A 25,819-nucleotide genomic window follows, 5' to 3' on the forward strand; every position below is an offset into this window, starting at 1 on the left:
GAACAGAGCCCTGTGGCACTACACTAGTCACAAGCCGTCTTTTGGACTCCACTCCTGAATAAACCACTCTCTGATATCTCTCCATCAACCACCCTCTTATTCATCTCACCAACCCTATATCCATCCCCATCTGATCCAGTTTACTGATTAGAGTTCCATGAGGTATCCTGTCAAAATCCTTGGCAAGGTCCAGTAGAATCACCGTAAACCATTATCCTTATCCAGTTCAGCCGTCACTGTGTTATAAAACATGAGCAAGTTACTGAGGCATGATCTACCCCTCACAAAACCATGTTGTCCCCAATACAGTATCCCATTTTCATCTATCCAATCCTGTATCCTTCTCTTGACTAATTTCTCCAAGACCTTGACAGCGATTCCTGATATGCTAATTGGTCAGTAATTTACAACAGCAGTGTTGGAACCTCCTTTATGCAGTGGAACTATTTTCCCCTCTTTCCACCCCCTCGGGACTAACCCAGACCTGAGACTCAAATTAAACAAAATGGTCAAGGGTACTGACAATTCTTTAGCCACTTCATGTACGACACAAGCTGTATGACATCCAATCCCACAGATGTATTGACATTGTGGTTTTGCAATAGACCTCACCTCCACTTCATTCACCATAATTCCCATATAATCTATTGGTTCATTCATTTCTGCAGTGTCACCACCTGGAAGATATATTCTTTCAAAGTGCTTGCTCAGTAATTCAACTATATCAACTGATTCGGTTACCTCCCTACCATCGGCATTCTTTAAAATCATTCTGCCATATACATTTTTTCTTTTACTTGCAACATATCGAAAAAACTGTTTAGGATTCTCTTTAGCCTGCATGGTTAATGTTCTTTCATAATCCTTTTTTGCTTTTCTTACCACACTCGTTACTCTTCTGGCCTGCGCTTTATACCGTTCGTATGCCTGCCGGTCACCTTTCTCCTTAAATTCCCTCCATAGTTGTTTCTTTTTTTTGCAGCTCAAGCTTAATGGTGTTATTCATCCATTTAACCCCTACTTGATTTATTATTCGGATTCTAGGTATACAGTTAGCCATTGCCTTCATGCAAACACTTCTTAACCACCTCCCATGCACTATCAACTTCTAGCCCTTGCAATTGTACATGCCATGGCACTGAACCAATCAATCTCCTAAGCTTGTCATACTTACCAGCCCGATAATTCCAAATGCATGCTGTCTTAATTGTAAATTCCACACCTTTAGCCACCTCCCAAGTCAAGACCCTATGATCACTCTCACCAATTGGTGGCAACGTGGTCATATTCGTTACAGTCAAATCCTCAGATGCAATTACTAGGTCAAGCACTCTCTGACCCCTAGTATTTTCCATTACATGTTGTCACAGATAGTTATCCCTTAATAACTGCATAAAATCCAATTCCTTCCTCCCATATGTCCTCTCCTACCTCCAATCAATGCTACCATAGCTAGCTGAAATCTCCCATAATAATTACCCTCCTTCCACTCATTTCTTCTATTTGCTTATGCATACTATCTCCACCATCTTTTCCATCACCTGATCTATAGCAGCACCCAATTGTATATTTTGTTCTGCTAGTTTCAATCTCACAAATATCCTCAAATGTGCTCTTTTCTCTATCCTGCAATTCAACTTCTATTCTCCTTGGCTGCAGCTCATCAGCTATCATCAATAATACTCCTCCCTCCATTTTATTTTCCCTGTCATTCCTGAACACACCATACCCCTCACATTCAATCCCACTAGCTGTGTCATCTTCTGTCAGCCATGCTTCACTAATGTCAATAACCTGTGATCTGGAAGTGCCAACCAACGCCAAAAATTCTTCCTTCTTGTTCCTAATACTTCTGGCATTTGTATACATGAATTGCAGAAGCCAATTTGCCCAATCCCTATTTTGATGCCTTATACTAACTATCCCATTCTGATTCGTGGTCTTTCCTAGTTGCTTGGGCATATTACATACATTCACACACTCAACTGTCTTCCTAAAATCTGCATATCTACCCCCCCCCCTTAATAACTCTAGTTTCCTTGATTCTGCACATTCACTTCCACTACATTCGACAACACCTTTTCAAGTCTTTGTACACCAAATCTATTCAAATGCAAACCATCCATTTTATATAAATCCTTTCACCCATCGAACTCATTCCACACATTCACAAATTCCACACCACTCATCAAACATAATTCACGCATAAAGTCATTAACAATTATGTCCCTCCTTCTATACTCTTCACTGTCATACCGCGGCAACAGACTCGCCATCCTAACTCTCTCACTCTTCTCTTTTGCTACCTCAAGCAATTCCTTCACATCTTCACTCATAGCCTTTTTGTTTCCTTTCAAATCATTTGTACCTGCTACCACAATCAATTCTTTCACCCGCTGCTTTTGCATTCTAATTGACTCGCTTACATTCTTAACGTTCGCACCAGGTTGGTACGATTTTGTTAAACTCTCAACTAACACACCTCTTACTAAGGAATCTCCATACAACACATGCTCTTTCATTTTGTTTACATTCACTATCATACCCTTATTTTTCTATCATACTTTTGCCGATTATTAGTCGGAATGCTTGGTAAACATTTTTGCCAAGGCTCCAGCTGCCGATTTGACCTATGTATCGCTCCGCGTAATAGAGCGATCTCACTCATTGCGTCAGCGTCATCATTTTTATTCTCCGATGATTCATTCAATCGTTCTGTATGTTTACCTTCATTCTCACTTTCAACGCCACTCTCACAGCTATCAGGTGCTACCTCGCGAATATCGCCATTCATACCTCGAATATCTAGATTCTCACTTTCATCAACGATATCGCTCACACGATCTGAAGCACTCTTTAAATCCTCACATTCTTTACACTTTTTGCACACATTCACTCCACTATCATTGTTTAACCAGACTCCAACCACTCTCCTCAATGCATACATTTCACAAACAGTACACTGAATCAAATCCTTTAAGTTAAGATTTTTAGACAAATATGGCAACTTGGACGCCATATTTGTATTCCTCTTTATGGGAGCCATGTGCACAGATAATCGTATCTATCAATTTACTATTAAAATACTCAAAAAACACACAAAAATCACCCAGACTCGCTAAAATACTAAAAGTAAACAATACTATGTAAATACTATGCAAATTCATCAATTTTTACTCAAAATATCACTTATCTGTTCAGGAGCTATTCACAAACACGATATACCATATAGCCCTCTAGTAGAAATCCAATTAAGAGACAAATGTTTTCATTGAAGAGATAGAGCCAGTTCATTTGCTTCTACATAGAGACTTGAAGTGGGTGAGGTGCGAAAGGCACCAGTAGCTATCTGTATACCCTGATGATGGATGGAATCCAACCATTGTAGAACTCTGTCTTGCAGAACCATAGACTTGGGACCCATAATCCAGCTTTGAATGTATAAGTGCACGATAAAGATGGAGCAATGAAGCTCGATTAGCACCCCACCCAGTAGAGGATAGAGTGCGAAGGAGGTTCAAAGTTCTTTTGAACTTTTCTCTTAGTTGATGAATGTGTGCTAGAAATGTGAGTTTTCTGTCAAAAATGAGTCCCAAGAACTTGGTTTCTGTAGTTACTGGAATAACAGTAGGTCCCATTCTTAGTTCAGGATCTGGGTGATGAGTGCGTTTTCGACAGAAGTGTACACAGACACTTTTTTCTGTTGAAAACCTAAACCCATTATTAACAGCACACAGAGAGACATGATCAATTGCTTGCTGAAGTTGTCTTTCAATCATGCTCGTGTTACGTGAGCGATAGTAAATTGTGAAGTCCTCAACATATAGAGCATTGTCTACAGTGGGAGGAAGCTGTTCAACGATTGAGTTGATTTTAATAGCAAAAAGGTTTACACTTAAGACAGAGCCTTGGGGAACACCTCATTCTTGAAGATATGGTCGAGATAGCATACTTCCCACTCTGACTTGGAAAGTTCACCTGGACAAAAAGTTTTTAATAAATATAGGGAGGTGTCCTTTGAGACCTAGGTTATAGAGGGTCTTTTAATATGTCATATCTCCAGGTTGTGTCATAAGCTTTTCCCATGTCAAAAGAGGCAAGATGTTCTAGCTTCAGAAATGCATCTCTTATTCAAGTTTCTAACCGAACTAAATGGTCTAAAGTTGATCGATGTCTACAGAAATCACATTGTGTATTGGAAAGACTGTTGCTTTCTAAATACCAGAGAAGTCTGGCATTAACCATTTTCTCTAGCATCTTACAAAGACAGCTGGTCAGAGCAATGGGTCAATAATTATTTGCTTGTGTTGGATCTTTTCCTGGTTTTGGGATAGCAATGACAATTGACTTATGCCAAGAATTTGGAAACTCTTCCTCTGCAAGTATTCTATTGTATAATAAGAGAAGAAGATCCATAGAAGATGATGGTAGATGTTTTATCATTTCATAATGGATGTCATCAGGTCCTACTGCACTAGGGTGAGATTGTAGGAGAGCTTTTTAGTTCCTCCTTGACAAATGGCTGAAGAATGTTGGTAGAAAAATTAACCTTTTGTTTCTCTTGCTGCTCTTTCAGTATTAAAAATTCCGGAGAATATGAAGCTGTTGCTAAGATTTTAGCAAACGTTTCTCCTAAAGTATCTGCAATAGCATCTGGGATCAGCAAGAACACTTTCATTATAGTCTAAGGTCTACAAACAATGTGTACTATATCTGCCTTTCATTTTCCGGATTTTATCCCATACAATTTTTGGACTGGTCATTTGATTAAATGATGTAGTAAATTGGATCCATGATTGTTTTTGACTCTGACGTCTTACAAAACGTGCTTTGACCCGAGCACGCTTGAAAGTTATTAAATTTGATGTGGTGGGGTATCTACAAAATATGCTCCATGCTCTGTGTTGATCTTTTTTGGCTGCCTGACATTCTGGGTTCCACCAAGGCTTTGGATAGACTGGAAATCGAGATGATGTTTTTGGGATGGAGGTTGTTGCTGCCTAGACAATGCATTCTGTTATATATTTACAGCTTCATTGATAGGTGTTTGACTGATGGCATCAGCATTACATTTTGCAAGATGAGAGAAAGTGTTCCAGTCAGTCTGGTCCATTTTCCATATAGGTATCTGTGTGAGTGAACATGATTCCTGTGAAGACATTGTACAAAGAACAAGAAAGTGATCACTTCCATATATGTTCTCTTCAACGTCCCACATGAGCAGTGGAAGAATGGAAGGGGAACAGATTGTAAGATCAATTGCAGAATATGAGCGGGTAGGCATATGGAAGAAAGTATTGAGTTTATTATTTAGAAGAGAAAGGTTATTATTATCAAGAATTTTTTCAATGCTTCGACCTCGTCTATTAGTATTGGCACTACCCCATAGAGTATTGTGACTGTTAAACTCACCCATCAAAAGTATGGGTTCAGGCAGTTGCGAGATAAGGTTATCAATGTTAAAAAAAAAATTTTAATTTTCTTGACCAAAAAGCTCTGGAAAGACTTTTATTGGGATTATATTGATCAAGTGCATATAATAAACAACTAAGTTATACCAACTAGTTTCACCAACTAAGTCTGTTGGCATCTTCAGGGTACATAACTGATGTACGGCACTAAAAAGTAAAAAACTGTTACAAACTATAATCAACCAATTCCAATTATATTAAACAAAGAACAGAGCGCGTCCAATACATTCATAGAGCGTGGATGATATCACTTGTTGTTATTTAAGAACGTTCTATAGTTGGCACTATAATTCAGTTCTGGCGAGTTGAAGGATCTGATAAGGGTCTTCCAGATCACGGGTAAGATTAGTCCTTGGTTCCTGTTAAGGTTTTGTATACAGCGGGCAACTGTTGTGGCCTCCTTAAAAATTCGGGAGCAGAAGTCCTCCTCCATGTAAGGAATTGTGCTTCTATCTCACTCTATGGTATGGTTCGTTCTTGGGAAATGAAAAGCTAACCCCGATTTTTCATCTCTGTTATTATTGACGTCACCTATGTGTTCTTTTTGCCCAATTTCAGGGCTCCTTGAAGTTTGGCCGATGTAATTCAAGCCGCACGAGCATGGTATGTTATAAACTCCAGCATATTTGGAGAAAGAATGGCTATCTTTTGGAGATCTTAAGAATTGTCTAATGGTTTCTGTGGGTTTAAAGGCCACTCTTATTTTATGTGGTCTAAGGAGTCTAGCAATCTTATTAGAAACTGTCCCTAAGTATGGAATGATGATTGTAGAAATATAACATACATCATCTTGTTGTCTTTGTCAGGGTTCAGAGAAAAGTATCTTGTGGACGAGTCTTCGAGGAAATCCATTCATGGTAAGGTTGGTGGATATCAGGGATAGTTCTTCCTGGAGGTCTTGTTGATCTGTTGTAAGGAGAGAGGCACTCTCTCCTTACAACAGATCAACAATTACAAGGAATGTCGTGTGAGGAAGTGAAATGTAAATAACGTCCTGTATTGGTAGATTTGCGGTAAACTGAGAGGTTGATACCACCATTCGGAAGCTTCTTAATTAAAGTGTCCAGAAATGATAACTGGTTATCTTCTTCAAGTTCTAGAGTGAATTTGATTGTGTGGTGTAGAGAGTTGATTTTGTTAAGAAAGTCGAACAGGTCCTTTTTTGTGTGGTTCCAAACGATAAAGATATCGTCCACGTATCTCCACCATACTGTGGGTTTAGGGACTGTTTGAGTTAAGATTTTACTTTCAAAATCCTCCATAAAGAGATCAGCACAAGATGGAGAGAGGGGGGGAGCTACCCATTGCAAGGCCAGTCAATTGTTGATATATGGTTTTATTCCATAAGAAAAAGTTTGATGTTAAACAATGACGGAACAGAGAAGTAATGTCTTGTGGGAGCAAATTTCCTAAAATGTTGATGACTTCCTCCATAGGGATGTTAGTGAATAGAGATGTAACATCCAATACAGGACGTTATTTACATTTCACTTCCTCACACCACATTTCTCAGAAACTTAGTATTGTACACATGTTGAAGAACCGTGCCTCTCTCCTTACAACAGATCAACAAGACCTCCAGGAAGAACTATACCTGATATCCATCAACCTTACCATGAATGGATTTCCTCGAAGACTCGTCCACAAGATACTTTTCTCTGAACCCCGACAAAGACAACAACATGATGTACGTTATATTTCTACCATCGTCATTCCATACTTAGGGACAGTTTCCAATAAGATTGCTACTGTGGACTGCTGTGGATTGCTGTCGACTCCTTAGACCACATAAAATAAGAGTGGCCTTTAAACCCACAGAAACGATTAGACAATTCTTAAGATCTCCAAAAGATAGCCATCCTTTCTCCAAATATGCTGGAGTTTATAACATACCATGCTCGTGCGGCTTGAATTACATCGGCCAAACTTCAAGGAGCCCTGAAATTGGGCAAAAAGAACACATAGGTGACGTCAATAATAACAGAGAAGAAAAATTGGGGTTAGCTTTTCATTTCTCAAGAACGAACCATACCATAGAGTGGGATAGAAGCACAATTCCTTACATGGAGGAGGACTTCTGCTCCCGAATTTTTAAGGAGGCCACAACAGTTGCCCGCTGTATACAAAACCTTAACAGGAACCAAGGACTAATCTTACCCGTGATCTGGAAGACCCTTATCAGATCCTTCAACTCGCCAGAACTGAATTATAGTGCCAACTATAGAACGTTCTTAAATAACAACAAGTGATATCATCCACGCTCTATGAATGTATTGGACTCGCTCTGTTCTTTGTTTAATATAATTGGAATCGGTTGATTATAGTTTGTAACAGTTTTTTACTTTTTAGTGCCGTACATCAGTTATGTACCCCGAAGATGCCAACAGACTTAGTTGGTGAAACCAGTTGGTATAACTTAGTTGTTTATTATATGCACTTGATCAATATAATCCCAATAAAAGTCTTTCCATAAGGTTATCAAGATCAATTTCATTTAAATCAGCATTTGGTGGTAAATAAATTGAACACACTGTAATAAGGAATCCCACAGAGAAGTGGATCGCTACCACTTCCAGAGAAGTATTAAGTTGGACCTGATGGAAAGGAGTATGACTGCCCACTAGGATAGCTACTCCTCCATGAGCAGGACCATCTCCAGTTCTATCTTTACGTACAACAGTGAAATTTTAAGTAGCAATATACAAGATGGTATTTAACCATTTTTAACTTATTGATCTGAAAAATGGTTTAAAATTGATTTAAAAAATAAAACAGTGATCAAAGAGAAACCACAAGCATTAAGAGATCTGAAAAAAAGTAGGAGAGTTTACAGAATGCATTGATGACAGAATCATGTTAAAAATAAAGATTATATAAATCAAGTGGATATTAAATCCAATGTTATTTCAAAGCTGATTATAGAAACTATAAATTTCGTACAAAATTTGATCAGAGAGCTTACGGAAATACACTCACCAGCATTCACGAGTTGCCCTAGCCAGACTTTATAAGAAAGATGACTGCTTTGCTCAAGCATCCATATATTTGCCTCATATTGGTCCATTTTGATAAGGTTTCACTGGCCTGACAGCTGTTTCAAACTGGTTGGTTTTCATCAGAAACCATGCAGAAACCTTAAGAGAGCAAAAATTCTCAATACTAAGGAACTCAAATTGTCAGAGAGGTGTATTTTCGTAAGCGAACTCTCGGTTGGCAGAAATGAATATATAGACGTTTGGACAAAAACAATCATCTCTCTTATAAGGTCCAGCTAGGGCAACTTGAATGCTGGCGAGTGTATTCCCGTAAGCTCTCTGGTCAAATTTCATATGAAACTTTTATAGTTTCTGTATTTGGCTTTGAAATAATGTTGGATTTAATATCCACTTGATTTATATAATTTTGCATCACCGAAATAAAGCCTTTTGGCTCTTTATTTTAGTAAACACTTTATGCACTGACTGAGAGTTTGCTTATGAAAAATACATTGAACTCAGGTCTTTTCCAATCGAAGGGCACAATGTTCTGCTATTCTTCCAATTGTGCAACGGCAACGGCAGCTATAATGCAGGTTTGTGTAAATAACAAAGCTACACACACACAACCCTAATGTCTAAGAATGATTATTACATTGGTTCATCAAACATAAAAAATCATTTGATGTTTTGATAACTATAGCAGTATCATCACAGTTAGGAGTTCATATTTAACATACAACACAACAGAAGCATATTTTTAAATAGTGGAAATCTCAGAATACACTCAAACATCTTAATAGAATGCAGCCATGACCTCTGGTGAGAAACAGGATTTCACATGAAATTTTGTAGCATAAATTAGAGCAAATGGAGATGGATATGAAGTGGTGATTTGAATAAAGGGGTGGGCAACAGACAGATATCAAAGAGTGGCATATGGGAGAACTGAATCCAGGAGAAGGTAAGTGACCTATAGTGTATTGCTGGGCTCAGTTTTTGGTTCTCTGCTGTTTAATTTATACCTGAGTGATATAGGAAATTATTCAGTTATTTCTTGATGATGCAAAGCTAGGAAGAGGGATAATCAATGAAGATGATGTAGAGATCCTCCAGTATGACTTAAATAGACAGGTAGGATGGGAAATGGCAAATGGCTGCCAGTTTAATGTGGCCAAGTGTAAGGTTATGGGATGAAGAAATCCCAAAGTGCTATACTGATGGAAATAAACTGCAAAAAATTGATGAGGCCAGGGATTTGGAGATTACGGACAGAGAGTTAATGTTAATAGGATATACTGTAACGGTGGCCAAAACAGCGCATAAGAATATGTGACTGTTGAAAAACACGTACAAGTAGGGATAAGTGGTTATTATTACCTTTATAAAGCCTTAATAAAGGGCCACATCTGATAGCTGTGCACAGATCTCGTCCCCTGAATTCTATGGGGGATGAAGAACTGGTGGAAGGGATCCAAAGACAAGGGACCAAGATTGTGGCATGTCTATGGAATGCTTCTAAGAAGAATAGCCTTAAGACCTGTGGACTTCAAAAACTAGCTGACGTGATATGCAAACACAAAGGAACATAATAGAAGCATACCAGTTATCAAAGGGGGGGGGGGTTCTAAAAGATTGATACCAAAGATCTTTTCAGTACATGGCAGGAAGGGATGGAGAGAACAAGGATCACCCTGAAAAACTGGTTATAAAAGTGTGGTTAGTAAGGATGTTATGAGCAGAGTTCTGCTTGAAGTATGGTAAATGAGTTTCCAGAGGCAGTTGTGATGTTTTGTTAGTAGATGAGTTTAAGGAGTGGTATGACAATTATTGTGTGAACAACTCTCAGTGGATCTCCCACAACGAGTCTTTGATCCCATAGAGATAACAGAGAAATCATAATACTGATGGCCTACAGTCCTGTATCAAAAGTGGAAACAACTATGAATGCTTCCGAGAGGAAAATCCCATTCTTCTATCACAACTGGAGTCTTGAGATCACTTTCACTTGTGAACTGTCTCTACAATTGGAGAATCTAGATATATACAACTGACTTCCAGATCACAATTACACTTAATTTTACCTAAGCAAGATTTCATTCTACCAACAAAGTACAAAAGTACGAATCCATTGTAAAATCTCACCAATTTTACATGACTGACTTCTTGAATTTCTTTAACAGGTAAGCAGCATAAAATTGCACTTAGAAATCATTAACAGTATAATGGTAATCGTTTTCTTTCTTTTTGATATATAATCAAAATGATTACCATTATCAACTTAATTCAGATCTTTTCATCTATTACAATACAATTTCATGTTTATTTGCTTTGAGCAAATAAACATGAAAACATGATAATATGTTTTTAACAGCAAAGCTTAACATAATATTGTAACTAATAGAATTACAACTGCAGGATGATAAACTAACTTAAACAACTTAATATTTCAAGAAGTCTTCCAACATTTCAAATTATACAATGGATAATGAAGAGTACGCTGACTTTACAATATGCAAGTTATGAAAATTTAGACAACAGTGAACAAGTTGTTTCCATATCATTTGAATATAGTACTTTTAAGGTTAGGGTACCCCCAAAAAATCAGTTTTGAGGTAAAAATAAGAAAAAAATGTTTTTTTGTTTTTATAAAGTTTATATATTAAAGAATATATTCTGTAATTTTCGTACTCAAAAACTTCCTACATTTTGAGTTATAGTTATAAACTTTAAATTGATTTTTCTCTGGTTTTTAAATTTTAACACATTGCAGTTGGTTTTGGCAAGATATCTTAAAAACTATTAGTCCTAGAATATTAATTTTTTACCTAACACAGCTTAATATATCCAGAATATATTGAACTAAAATTATAATCATTGATATGTATTTTCATTTTTATTTTTTAAGTTTATTTTTCAAACATGCAAGATTTGTGTAATAATCATTATATGGACAAATTAAATTTCATAACTTTAAAGGAACTGATATTTGCTCAATAATTTTAGTTTATATTGTTTAATAGACATGATAGAATATCTGTAGAAATTTGAACTAAAAAAGTTATTTGTTTCATAAAAAATAACAAAAAATGCATAATTTTTAATAAAAATTAGATTTTTAATTAATTAAATTAATTTTATATAATTAATAATTATTATTTAATATTTATTTTTATTCATTATTTAATACTTATAATAATTAAAATAAAATTTAATTAATTTTAATTTTTTTCCAATCCCAAAGAGTACTATCCACCTACACCTTATCCTTAACTCTCACTATAGGAACCCATTAAGAAATCCTAACATTTCACATACCAATCTATTTTAAATTTATTTCCCTCTAGCAAACTTCCTACTATAATAATACTTTCAATTATGCTTATTTTAATTAGTTTATTTTGGTATATTAATAATTTAAATTGAGACAATTAGTAATTACTTTGTTTAAATTACAGTTATTTCAAGAACACTATAGTAGTTCCCAAAATTATGCAATAGTGAATCCTACCTTTTTGTTACACCATCATCCCTTTCAACAATATAGCCAATAAAATTTCCTTCCCTATAATAACTACGAACAATGCCAGGATCATAATACCCATCTGCAGACTCTACTAGAACACTCTGTCCTTCCTTCAGCAGAGCAACAGCAATTAAATCACTTTCCCACATAATTCTAGTGTCACCATCATCAAAGAGTACTATCCACCTACATTAAAAATAAACTTGCTATACAACTTTCAAAAAATCATTTTACATTTAAATAAAAAAATGAATGAAAAGTATAATAATCAAGTAATAACAAGCATTCCAAGTTGTTATTTTAAAAATAAAAGCATTGCTTCCTTTAATGTTAAATAGTAATCAGCATTCATTTTGCTAAATTATGGAGATTACCACCATAGGAATAATTACTTGAACCAATGTTTCAACGTTCCTATTAAGGTGATCATTTGGAGTATACACATGTATACACAAAGAGAAGCTATATTACATTTCAAACAGTATGCCAAAGTGAAAATGATTAGATCAACTATTATTCTACTAGCTTAATTTCTAGTGGAAAAAAAAAAAAAAAACGGTATACAAAATTATCAAAGAATTAACTAAGATCTATAAAGATAAACCATTAACAATGAAGGATGAAAACAATCTAGAAACTGGGTCAATACAAAATATTAAAATAATTTGGAAGGACTACTATCAAACATTATTTCAAAAAGAACAGGAGGAAAGTATAACAGAAAAGATGATATATGAAAAGACACCACCCATAACCTCAGCAGAAATTATAATGCAATAAACCAAATGAAACTTTCAAAAGCTATGGGTAAAGATGAAATATCTATAGATATCTATAGAACTATGGAAATATGGTGGCAAGGAAGCCATTAATTTCTTAATGAATTTATTTAATCAAATTCTTTATACTGGAGTAATTCCAACTGACTGGAAAACAGGAATTATTATACCAATTCACAAAAAAAGAGACAAAAGAATATGTGAAAATTACAGACCCATAACACTTTTAAGTCATGGTTGTAAACTATTCATTCGAATTATACAAAAGAGAACACAGGTGCATACAGAAAAAATCATAGAGGAAAACCAAGCAGGATTCAGGTCACATAGATCCACTATAGACCATATCTTCAACCATTAATAATATAGCAGAAAAATATTGGGAATACGAACCTGCCCATATACTGTTGTTTCATAGATTTTAAGCAAGCCTTTGATTCAGTTAATAGAAACAAATTGATTACTATTCTAAAAAAACGTAAAAATGAATTCTGATATTTTAACATTTATTGCAAATTATTATGGAGACACCAAAGCTTTTGTTAAAACAAACAACATTAAAACCGAGAATTTCAGAGTCGAGAAAGGTGTAATGCAGCGATGCCCTCTCTCACCTCAACTCTTTATCCTCTTCCTAGAAGAAGTCTGTAAAACCATAGCCAATGAACCAGGTGTAAAAATCAATGGTACCAACATTAATCACATAAAATACGCAGATGATATCATTATTTTAGCAGATTCTAAACCACAGCTAGAAAAAACTATTAATATTTTAAATGACTCTTGTAAAACTTATGGTATGAAAATAAATCTTCATAAAACAAAAATAATGAAGATAGGTAGAGAAGAAGAAAATATTTCTATAAATCTTGAAAATCACATGCTGGAACAAGTTAATAAATATGTTTATCTTGGCAGTCTTATATCTAGTAACCTCAACAATATGGAAACAGTAAAACACAGGCTAAACCTAGGTTGGACCAACATGAATAAACTAAACAAAATATGGAAAAATAAAAAAATCCCAACGAGTCTAAAATTAAAATTATATAAAACAATTATTATCCCAATGGCTACTTATGCTTCAGAAGCCTGGAGATTAACTCCACAACCAATCAAGAAACTTCAAGTATTTGAAATGAAATGCCTTAGAAAAATTAATAACACCCACTGGATGCAACACAAGACTAATGATCAAGTCAGAACTGATTTAGACTTCCCAGATAATATAATAGACACAATCATTAAGCATCAACTGAGATGGTTTGGTCATATTCAGAGAATGGCCCCCTCATAGACTCCATATTTAGCTCTGATTGGATATATCTGAAGAAAAAGACCTAGAGGCAGACCAAGAAGTACTTGGATAAAGTTGCTGAAAGAACATTCACATCTACCCAGCTACAGTCATGATTGAGATGGCTAAAGATCACGTTAAGTGGAGAACGTTTCTTCTTAGTGGACTCAACCCGTTTCCAATCGGATGAGATGAGATGATGATCAATTATAATTAACACTTAGGTTATGTGGGTAGAATATGTGCCATCCATATTCTTGCGATTATTAAACTACCATGATTATTAAGATTAGGATGGTTAATAAGAATTTCACAAGCCTCTAAATTTGTGCTAATACCACATTTTGGTGTGATGTAAAGAAGAAGTATCTTTCCAGTCAATTCTATGTGGAGTATTCAGGGCATGTCAGAAAGGCCAATTTTCCATAATTATTAAATTTAATGTGCCATTTATGTTCTTTTTTTTACAGTAATCATGCATCCTGTTTCACCTATTTAAGGCAAATAACAGGTGCAATGAATATTGTATACTCCAGGGTGGGCCAGTGGAGGAATGGGTCCTTGGAAGAGTTGAAAAAATTCTTTAATTTTGAAGGAGGCTTAATGGTGTCATTAAGGTTCTATTTATGTAATATTCTCTTTATTTTATCTGATGTCTCTTTATTCCCTCAAGCAGTCAGAACGTCTATAGACATCCAGCTAAATCTGGATACGATTCTGTAACACCAATTGAATAACATGGATAAGAAGTGCAATTTGGTCTTACTATTTTCATCCACCTCAGCTGGTAGGGAGGTTATATGTGGAACAGCTACAGTTTTATTGTAATCTAGTTTATTTTTATTGTTATTGATGATAACTTTTAATTCAAGTTGCAGTGCTTGTTCATTGTAGCAAATCTTTAAACTCATGTTTTTAGCATGTTAATGATACTTTTGTGTTAGGTGCTGGTAAGAGTTTCTAAGTATATACTGGAATAATTACTTTAACCAATGTTTCAACCTAACAGTATGAGTAGGCTTATGGTAAACAGTGAAGGAAAGATGGCTGGAAGGAAAATGTGTGACAAGTGTATCGGTTAGAAATTGGGCAAAGTGTGGAGGATAATGGCAAGCCCAATGATATGCCCTCTTTTTGCAGGTAAAACATATTTTGCCACAAAAAATAGCCAGAACTTAGCATATGGGAAAAGAGTGCTGTGATATCAGGCAGAAATTTGTCCTGTAAAAGAAGAATTGTGTCACTGTAAATTAAAGATACCAAGAAATTATATACTTGGTTTAATCCTTTATCCAAGTGTAAGCAAACAAAGTTTGTGCTTGAAAATATTTCAATATTTTCAGGACCTGTGTCTGAAAGTCTGTCAGTTTGTGTCTGAAAATATTTCAGACACAAACTTTGTTTGCTTACACTTGGATAAAGGATTAAACCAAGTATATAATTTCTTGGTATCTTTAATTTACAGTATAACCAAGTGGAAAAACTTTCAACAATTGTGTCACTGATTGGGGACATTTATGAAAAGGGCATAGAAGTCAAAACTGACTAAAAAAATTTCTTTTATTAAGTGTGATGTCCTTAATTTTGTTTACAAACTGTGTGTGTTTTTTATATAGGAGAGGGAATGACCTACCAACTCCTTGAGTGTTGATGCTAGTTTCTTGCTTAGATGATAATTGGGACTGTTGATATCTTCAATTATCGGTCAAAGTGGTATGTACTGTTTATGAATCTTAGGCAAATCGTAAATTCTTGAGGAACAAACATAGTGCAGAAGTAGTTTTCTAACTGTATCTGCAGACCAGCATGTGACTGATTTAAGTAATTCTTCTGTTATATTTTTATAGTCTGATTAGTTGGATTATATTTCATAAGTTGATAGGTACTATTGTCCGAGTCTAACTGATTCATTTTTTCGAGGTAAATTGTTTGGAATAAAATAACAGTGGGACTGACTGTATTGCCTCTAGCAGTTATGATGTTCTGACTTGCTTTTCAAATTTGCTCCAATGAACAAGCACTTAACATGAATTAAAAGTTATCAGCAATACCTTCCTAAAAATTGCAACAGCAAAAATACTATCAACAAAATTCTTCATAAGACTCCACTTAATAATAAAAATAAACTAGATTATAATAAAGCTATAGCCATTCCATACATTAAATGGATATCAGATAAAATAAACAGAATACTACAGAAATAGAACCTCAATGCCACCTTTAAGCCTCCTGCAAAATTAAAGAATTTTTTCAACCCCTCCAAGAATCCATTTCTCCACTGGCCCACTCTGGAGCATACAGTATTCATTGCACCTGTAATTTGCCTTATATAGGTGAAATAGGAAACAGGAAACCACTCCACTAATATCCCTAGAAAACTTTTAGTAACAATGAATAGAATTTATAAGGGAGCAGCTACCAGTCCAGCAAACCAAGGTGGTGTCTCTTGGCACAGAGAGGAAAAGAAGGTGCACATTGGAATGGATACAATATCGGGAAATAAGGAAGCTTCAAGGGCTGATGTTCCTTCCGATCAAACCTCTAAAAGTGACTTAAAACAAGTCATAAACAAACTGAAAATGAAAGATCATCAGAGAATCAAAATTGGAACATGGAATGTGAGAAAAATGAACAGATGTGGAAAATTAGAAAATCTCAAACGAGAAATGGATAAAGGGAAAATTGATGTCATAGGGCTCTGTGAAGTGGGAAGGAATAGGTGATTTTTTTTAGTGACAAAGAGTAATTTACTCAGGTGGAGATAAAAAGGAAAAAGGAGTTGCACTTGTTTTTAATAAAAGAACAACAAAGAGCATCATTAGCATAAAATGTTTGAATAACAAAATTATGGTGGCAAAATTGAAGGCTGAACCAGTGAACATAACAATAATGCAGGTATATATACCAACAAGTGACCATTCAGATGAGGAAATAGAGGAAATGTACCAACAATTACAAGAACTAATTAAGGAAGAAAAAAGAAATGATTATATGATTATAATGGGAGAATGGAATGGAGTTGTGGGAGAAGAAGAGGATGGGAGTGTAGTAGGAAGATACGGACTAGGTAATAGAAATGAGAGAGGGGAAAAGTTAGTGGAATTCTGTAAAGAAAATAAACTAATAATTACAAATACTAGGTTTAAAAAATCTAAGAGAAGACTATACACACGGGTGCTTAAGGATCAAAGCTGTATAACTGAGAGGAGACCTCCACATAGCCTTTAAAGGAATGCAGAGAACCGACCAGGGCTTCTGACCTAATGTCCAATCCTCACCTTCTCATGATGCACCCTGTTGGGTGCATCATGAGAAGGTGAGGATTGGACATTATGGATACTGAACCTGGATACTGAACGAACGAGGATGGGCTGGAAATTTGGGATTTAGCTCACCAAATTGTATTCTTATTAGCTTAAAAACCAATATAGAAATTAATGGTACAACATGACAAAATTTCATGCCAACTGGAGCGCCCGGTTAAACAAGGCCCCCGTTGTTTTCGCCAGGGAACCAGGTTAAAGTTAAAGTTAGAGTTAAAGATCAGTACTATCAACATAAGAAGCCTGAATGGCAAAGAAATGGAGCTAGCTGAAGAATTAGATAAGTACCAGATCGACATAATAAGGGTGACTGAAATAAAACAGACAAAAACTGGTGAGATCTTTCTGAGCAATAAATACAAAACGTTATATTCAGGAAATGACAATCAAGGAAAAGAAGGAGTAGCCATAGTATTCAACACAAAATACGAGGCTAATCTACTTGAATGGCAGGCAGAATCAAGTAGAGTGATGTGGGCAAATATCAGAATGGGGAATTGGACAATGAGACCATAGGCACAATTATCTGTGGGACCATAGGCACAATTATTTGTGCCTATGGTCCCACAGAAGGTTCTACTAAGGTAGAAGTGGAGGAATTTTTTAATGCTTTAGAAAAAGCAACTGACACAATGAAAAAGGAAAATTTGGTCCTTGTTGGGGGTCTAAATAGCAGAGTAGGAAATGATTGTCAGATATACAAAAATATTTTGGGAAAATTTTAAGAAAAGAGCAAAGCTAATAATAATGGCAAATATCTGTTGGATTTCTGCTCAGGGCATGGACAGGTTATTACTAACAACATGTTCCAACATAAAAATGGGCACAAATTCACATGGAGAGAAGAGGCAAGGAATACGAAAAGTCTCATTGACTAAGTTATTGTTGATAGTGATGTTTTCTCCCTGGTGCAGGACACCAGGGAGAAAACATCAGAGGATTTGAAATTGGAAGCGATCACTATTTAGTCTTGAGCAGGATAAAATTGAACTTCATATTGAAAAGAATAACATGTAAGAAAGTTTTAAAGCGAATAAAAGTTGAGCAGCTCTCAGATGTGAACTGTAGGCTAAAATACACAAAGATTATTGAAGAAAAAATGAAAGAGTTTGAGAACAGGAACCAAACCTTGGAGATTCAATGTCAAGACTTCAAGAAAACCCTGATTGATTCAGCCAGAGAGGCATGTGGTGAGGTTGTCCGCAAAGATAGAAAAATCAGAACTCCATGGTGGACACAGGAAGTTAAAGAGGCAGTGAAGGAAAAGAAGAAAGCATATCAAAAGTTCCTGGCAAATAAGTCAGCTTTTGCTTTTAGAGAATACAGACACACATGTAAAAAAGTGAATCACTGTGTAAAACTAGCTAAACAAAAGTCATGGGAGGACTTTTGCAAGAACATAGAAAATAAATATCAAGACGGTGGTAAGATATTCTTGAGGTTGTTGAAGAAGCTTAGATATGGAGGAAAGAGTGCTGTAAAAAGAGTTAGAGATGATAAAGGTGACATGAAAACAGGAGAAAAAGATTTCCTTGAAGTATGGAGTAATTACTTCGAAAAATTGCTAAATGAAACAAGCAATGATAGCACAGTGGTAAAAACTACTCAACAGGCATACAGTCAGGAATACATATCCATACTCGAAGTAGAAAAAGCAATCAAATGATTGAAATGTGGAAAGGCAGCAGGAGTAGATGATATTCGACCAGAAATGCTGAAGTATGGTGGTATAGAAGTCTTACAGTGGCAGCACTGCATAGTTCAGAAAGCCTGGACAGAGGGATGAATTCCTGATGATTGGAGTAGAGCTCTCATAGTACTCATATATATAAAAAGGGAAATAAAATTGAATGTGAGAATTATAGAAGGATTTCCCTACTGAGTGTTCCTGGCAAGATCTATGCAAGTATACTTGAGAAACGGTTGAGAAGAATTGTGGAGGAAAAGCTTGGAGAAGAACAAGCTGGATTCAGGCCAAACAGAGGCTGTCAGGATCAGATCTTCACTTTACGACAAATAGTTGAGAAAGAATGGGAATATAATAAAGATCTGTATTTAATTTTTGTCGATCTGGAAAAGGCATATGACAAGGTGCCAAGAGAGAAGCTATTCAATACACTACAGTCGTAAGGTGTCAATGGGTCATTATATCAAGCAATACTTAGTCTTTATTTGAGTTGTAAGTCAGCAGTTAGAATTGAAGGAAGTACAGGAAGATGGTTTAATGTTAAATCTGGTGTGAGACAAGGATGTACATTATCCCCTCTGTTACTCATATTATGAAGGAAAGTGGTATTAAACATGATATTAGAATTGGAGATGTTAATGTCAGCTCTTTGCTTTATGCAGACGATGTTATACTTCTAAATAAATCCGCCACAAGTCAGCAAAATTCCCTGACTAAATTGAATAACTCTTGTAATAGATATGGTATGAAGGTCAGCAATAAAAAGGCAAAGTCAATGAAAATAGGCAGAATCATTGAAAATGTCAACTGCGTTATGAATGTAGAACCTATAGATCAAGTGAAACTTTTCAGCTACTTACGTACGATTTTTAGTGAAGATGGTAAATTAAATATGGAAATAGACAACAGACTCAACATAGCTGTTATGGTGAGAAGTCAATTGAATAAATTCATGTGGAATAAGAGAGAAATTAGCCAGAACACTAAATTAGCTGTATACAAGACAGTGTTCAAACCATGTTGTTAATTATTTTAACGGTATAATAGAACACAAAAACTAAGTAAATAATTAATTTATTAACTTGATGCTGATATTTCGCTGGTGTTATAACCAGCATCTTCAGAGCACAAAAACACCGTTTGTCACAATACGCGAGACTAAAATAACATGGTGTACTTCAACAAAATTGTAGCAGCAACACAAAGACTAGAGTCCTGATTTTGGTGCCCTCTATCTGAAAAAAAAAAAAAAAAAAAAAAAAGCTATCATATATTACTAGAGTCCTAGAAAAGAGCTAGTTTTTTCTTAATATGACTGTCTCCCAGATCTTCGGCAAGTTAATACAGCCATATTTGTTGAGATTTGGAGTGTGTTTTAGGGCTTCTGTCGCCTCTAAGAACAATCTCTCTGATTTATACGGGTTTCTGTATAGTACTTTTGTGTTTTTCCAGTTGATTCTGTGTGCAGGGGTATCCAGAGCATGGTCTGCCAGGCCCGACTTCCCATAATGATAATTCTGGATGTATCTTTTATGTTCGCTGATGCGTATGTTCACAGTTCTTCTTGTTTGACCATAGTAGGCTTGATTGCATGAGCAGGGTACTTGGTAGACTCCTGGATGTGATAGAGGAGGAATGCTGTCCTTGGGTGAGCGGATGAGGGTGGTTAATTTGCTACATGGTCTGAATGTAGTGCATAGTTTATGTTTATTGAGAATTCTTGAGATCTTTTCGGATGTGCCTTTAATGTAAGGGATGGTGACTGTTTTGTTGTAGTTCTCTCTGGTGGATGGTGGGAGGGGTTTCTTAGGAGTGTTTAGTATTTTGTTTATTTTATGTGGATTGTAGCCGTTGGCCAAGAAAGTGTGGCGTAAGTGAGTCAGTTCAGCAGTAAGAGCCTTGTCATTGGAACAGATTGCTCTCGCTCTATGGGTTAGTGTTTTTAATATGCCATATTGTTGAGAAGGATGATGGTGTGATTGTGTAAGTATCTGCCTGTATGTGTGGGTTTTCTAAAAACTGAAAATGATAAGGAACCATCTGGGAGACGTGTGATGAGTGTATCCAGGAAGGGCAGACAGTTCTTGGTTTCCAGTTCCATAGTAAAGTGGATTTTTGGATGTTGGCTATTTAAATGTGCTAAGAATGTTTTCAATTTCTCAGGGCCATGTGGCCAAATAGCAAGCACATCATCAACATAGCGTAGCCAAAGTGTTGGTTTGAGAGTGGCTGTATTGATTGCTTGTTTTTCCACTTGTTGTATGTAAAAGTTGGCTGGGGGGGGGGGGGGCCATGGCTGTCCCATCAATTTGTTTGTATATTTTCCTTTTCCATGTGAAATATCCTGCATGTATTGTGAATTTGAATAGTTCAAATATATCAGGGGGGAAGTGTGACTTCAGTAGATTGAGGGTTTCTATTAGTGGTACATTTGTGAACAGTGAAGTGATGTCAAAGCTTACTATTAAGTCTGAGCTTTTTAGGGTAAGGTGTTGTAAGATGCTTTTTAGGTGTGCTGAATTTTTGACATAGAGGGAGAATTGTTTGTGAGAGTGGCTAGTAGCTTAGCTAAATGTCTAGCCAGTTTGTATGTGGGACTATTTATACTGTCCACAATTGGGCGTAGGGGTGTGCCTTGTTTGTGAATTTTTGGTGCTCCATAGATCCTTGGTGTTTTAACATGGAAGGGTTTGAGTTTGTTAACTGTGTCTTTGGGCCAGGAAGTGACTTTTTTCAATAATTTTCGTGCCTTATTCTTTTGTGTGTTGGTGGGATTGCGATCGATAATTTTGTATGTTGATTGATCTTGTAATAGTGTGTGCATTTTGTTTTCATATTCAGTTGTGTCCATCACCATGGTTGCATTTCCTTTGTCTGCTTTTGTTATGATAATCTGGCTGTTGTTGTGTAGTTCTTTTATAGCCATGAATTCCTTTTGTGGGATATTATTTTTGGGAGGTTTGGACTTGATTAGGATGTTGGCCACATCTAAACGTATGTTGTTAACTATTGTTGGAGGCAGGTCATATATTCCTCGTTCGATGAACGCCATTATTTCGGCTTTTGGAACTTGCTTAAGAGTTATGGCAAAGTTGTGCCCTCGACTTAAAGCAGTTGTGGCTTCTTTGCTTAAGGTGAGTGACGGCAGATTCACGACGACGAGGTCTTATTGTAATTGCGGTCGTTGTATGATGTTCCGTTGTTGTAGATTTTCGAACTTATTTTGGTGCCGGTTTTTGACTCTGTCGAATTCTTTTTTTGCTGTTGCGTCGGTGATATTCTCTAAGATCTGCAAAAGTTCCGTATTTAGAATATTATGCAGTGATTCTCGTAATGCGCTGATGGTTGCATTTGCTTTTGTTAATTCCAGGCGAGTGGTGTTGGGCTTTGGCCGAACGGAACTTGTTTTTGATTTTAAAACAGTTCGGTATTAATTTGGTGTCTCGGCACCTCTTTAAGAAGGCTAACCTGTTTAGTTGAGGCGGCAATTTCGACTTCCACTTACCGTATTGCCGTGTCTTGCGTACGATATCGTCTCCGTGAAGAATCCTTAAACATGTGGACAGACTTATGTGTTCGTCGAACATGTTGTTTATTATTTTAACGGTATAATAGAACACAGAAACTAAGTAAATAATTAATTTATTAACTTGATGCTGAAATTTTGCTGGTGTTATAACCAGCATCTTCAGAGCACAAAAACACTGTTTGTCACAATATGCGAGACAAAAATCCACTTTACTATGGAACTGGAAACCAACAACTGTCTGCCCTTCCTGGATACACTCATCACACGTCTCCCAGATGGTTCCTTATCATTTTCAGTTTTTAGAAAACCCACACATACAGGCAGATACTTACACAATCACACCATCATCCTTCTCAACAATATGGCATATTAAAAAACGCTAACCCATAGAGCGAGAGCAATCTGTTCCAATGACAAGGCTCTTACTGCTGAACTGACTCACTTACGCCACACCTTCTTGGCCAACGGCTACAATCCACATAAAATAAACAAAATACTAAACACTCCTAAGAAACCCCTCCCACCATCCACCAGAGAGAACTACAACAAAACAGTCACCATCCCTTACATTAAAGGCACATCCGAAAAGATCTCAAGAATTCTCAATAAACATAAACTACGCACTACATTCAGACCATGTAGCAAATTAGCCACCCTCATCCGCTCACCCAAGGACAGCATTCCTCCTCTATCACATCCAGGAGTCTACCAAGTACCCTGCTCAGTCAATCAAGCCTACTACAGTCAAACAGGAAGAACTGTGAACATACGCATCAGCGAACATGAAAGATACGTCCAGAATTATCATTATGGGAAGTCGGGCCTGGCAGACCATGCTCTGGATACCCCTGCACACAGGATCAACTGGAAAAACACAAAAGTACTACACAGAAACCCGTATAAATCAGAGAGATTGTTCTTAGAGGCGACAAAAGCCCTAAAACACACTCCAAATCTCAACAAATATGGCTGTATTAACTTGCCGAAGATCTGGGAGACAGTCATATTAAGAAAAAACTAGCTCTTTTCTAGGACTCTAGTAATATATGATAGCTTTTTTTTTTTTTTTTTTTTTAGAGGGCGCCAAAATCAGGACTCTAGTCTTTGTGTTGCTGCTACAATTTTGTTGAAGTACACCATGTTATTTTAGTCTCGCGTATTGTGACAAAGTGTTTTTGTGCTCTGAAGATGCTGGTTATAACACCAGCGAAATATCAGCATCAAGTTAATAAATTAATTATTTACTTAGTTTCTGTGTTCTATTATACCGTTAAAATAATAAACAACATGTTCGACGAACACATAAGTCTGTCTACACAGTGTTCAAACCAGTTTTAACTTATGGATCTGAGAGCTGGGTCAGAAGTAAAACTCTTGACCAAAGACTAGAGACTGCAGATATTAGAGTCCTGAGAAAGATTAGAGGCATGAACAGATGGCATCAATGGCAATATCATATTAAAAACGAGGATATTAGGAAAGAACTTGACATTGTCAGCATCCAGGAATGTGTTAGCAGAGCTAATCTCAGGTGGTATGGTCACTTAAACAGAATGGGCGAGGAAAGATTAGCAAAACAAGTTTTCTCAGCCAGGTTGGCAGGAAAACGATCCAGAGGAAGACCAAGATATAGGTGTATTGATATGGTACAAAGTGCCTTAGACGATAGAAATATAAGATCTGATAATGTTGGAGTCTTGACAAGTAACAGACTGATTTGGAGGAAATTGTAGATAGGAAGTCAGTAATCATCTAAATTTTTCATGTAGTACTATCATATCCTGTACACCCTTTGAGTGTACATGTCAGGAATTATTTGATGATGATGACTATACACATGATAAAAACCTGGAGATACGGAAAGTTATCAAATTGATTACATTATAGCAAAGCAAAGATACACGAATAGCTTAAAAAATGCATGCATGTATCCTGTAGCTGATATTTACTCTGACCACAACCTACTATTTATAGAAATAAATGTGAAACTAAAGAAAATAAAAGAAGCTATGAAAATGAAAAATGGAACTTAGAGAAATTAAAAAATACCAAGGAATTTGGAAATAGATTGGAGGAAGAATTAGAGGAAATAAGTTTTGTCAAAACTGAAGATCCAGAAAAGAAATGGGAACAAGTTAAAGAGAAAATAAAGAAGATTGCAGAAGAAGAAGAAATTGGATATGTAAGAGCTAAAAGAATAAAAAAACCTTGGATAACTAATGAAATGATTTCTCTAATAGAAGAAAGATGAAAATGGAAAAATAAAGCCACGCCAGAAGGGAAAATACAATATAGAACCCTGAATGACATATTGAGAAGGGAAGTAGAAAGAAGTGTTATTAAAATTAAGTGTTGTTAGAAGGAAGTGTTATTAAGCCAATCTTCTCTACTTCTTCAGAAAGAAGTAGAGTAGATTGGCTTAAAAAACAATGTGAAGAAATGGAAAATTATGAGAGCGTGGGAAGGTATGATTTTTTGTATGAAAAAGCAAGAATCATGAATCACAAGAGAAATGGAATTCGAGCTAGAGGCATAGAAAATAAGAATGGAGAAATCATAAGTGAAGAAGATAAAATCCTAACAAGATGGAAGGAATACATTGAAGATGTATTCCCTCCATCTTTATATGACAAGGAAAATAGACCAAATGAGTTGCCATTAGAAAATATAAAGAAGGTAAATGAAGATGATCTAGGCCCAGAGATTTTGAAGACAGAAGTAGAAATGGCCATTAAAGAACTAAAATGGGGAAAGGCAGAAGGAATAGATGAAATACCTGCAGAATTCCTGAAACAACTTCGGAAGAAAGGAGCTGAAGAGATAACCAAAATAATAAATTTAATTTAGAACAAAGGAGAATTATCAAAAGATTTTATGACCTTAATATTTATACCTATACCAAAGAAAAGTAATGCAGTGAACTGCAAGGATTTTAGAACAATAAGCCTCATTTCTGATACATCGAAAATACTTATGAGAATCTTAACACGAAGAATTGCATCTAAGGTGGAAGAATTTCTTGGAGAAGATCAGTTTGGTTTCAGGAAGGGTGGTAGAACAAGAGATGTGAATGGACTGTTAAGAACGTAGGTGAAAGAAGTCTGAAAGTGAATAAAGAAGTTAATATCTGTTATACAGATTTTGAAAAAGCTTTTGACTTTGTAAAATGTGATAAAATGGTGGAAGTAATGGAAAAGATTGGTACAGATTGGAAAGACAGAAGGCTAATTAT

The 25,819-nt window shown here is 36.0% G+C and overlaps 1 protein-coding gene across 4 annotated transcripts in view; it reads right to left on the reverse strand.

Moving 5' to 3' along the window:
- Positions 1-25,819, reverse strand: part of LOC150092959 (uncharacterized) — a 538,308-nt gene that overhangs the window by 119,410 nt on the left and 393,079 nt on the right. For all 4 annotated transcript variants that reach the window (XM_090413661.1, XM_090413660.1, XM_090413659.1 and 1 more), the window contains one exon: positions 11,958-12,158. In XM_090413661.1, the coding sequence (XP_090269787.1) occupies positions 11,958-12,158 (201 nt within the window). The remainder of the gene's footprint in view (positions 1-11,957; positions 12,159-25,819) is intronic.

Source organism: Typopeltis vanoorti, chromosome 24 (genome assembly GCF_054136105.1).
Source record: "Typopeltis vanoorti isolate ZY-2024b chromosome 24, IOZ_Tvanoo_1.0, whole genome shotgun sequence".
NCBI classification, from domain to species: Eukaryota; Metazoa; Arthropoda; class Arachnida; order Uropygi; family Thelyphonidae; genus Typopeltis; species Typopeltis vanoorti.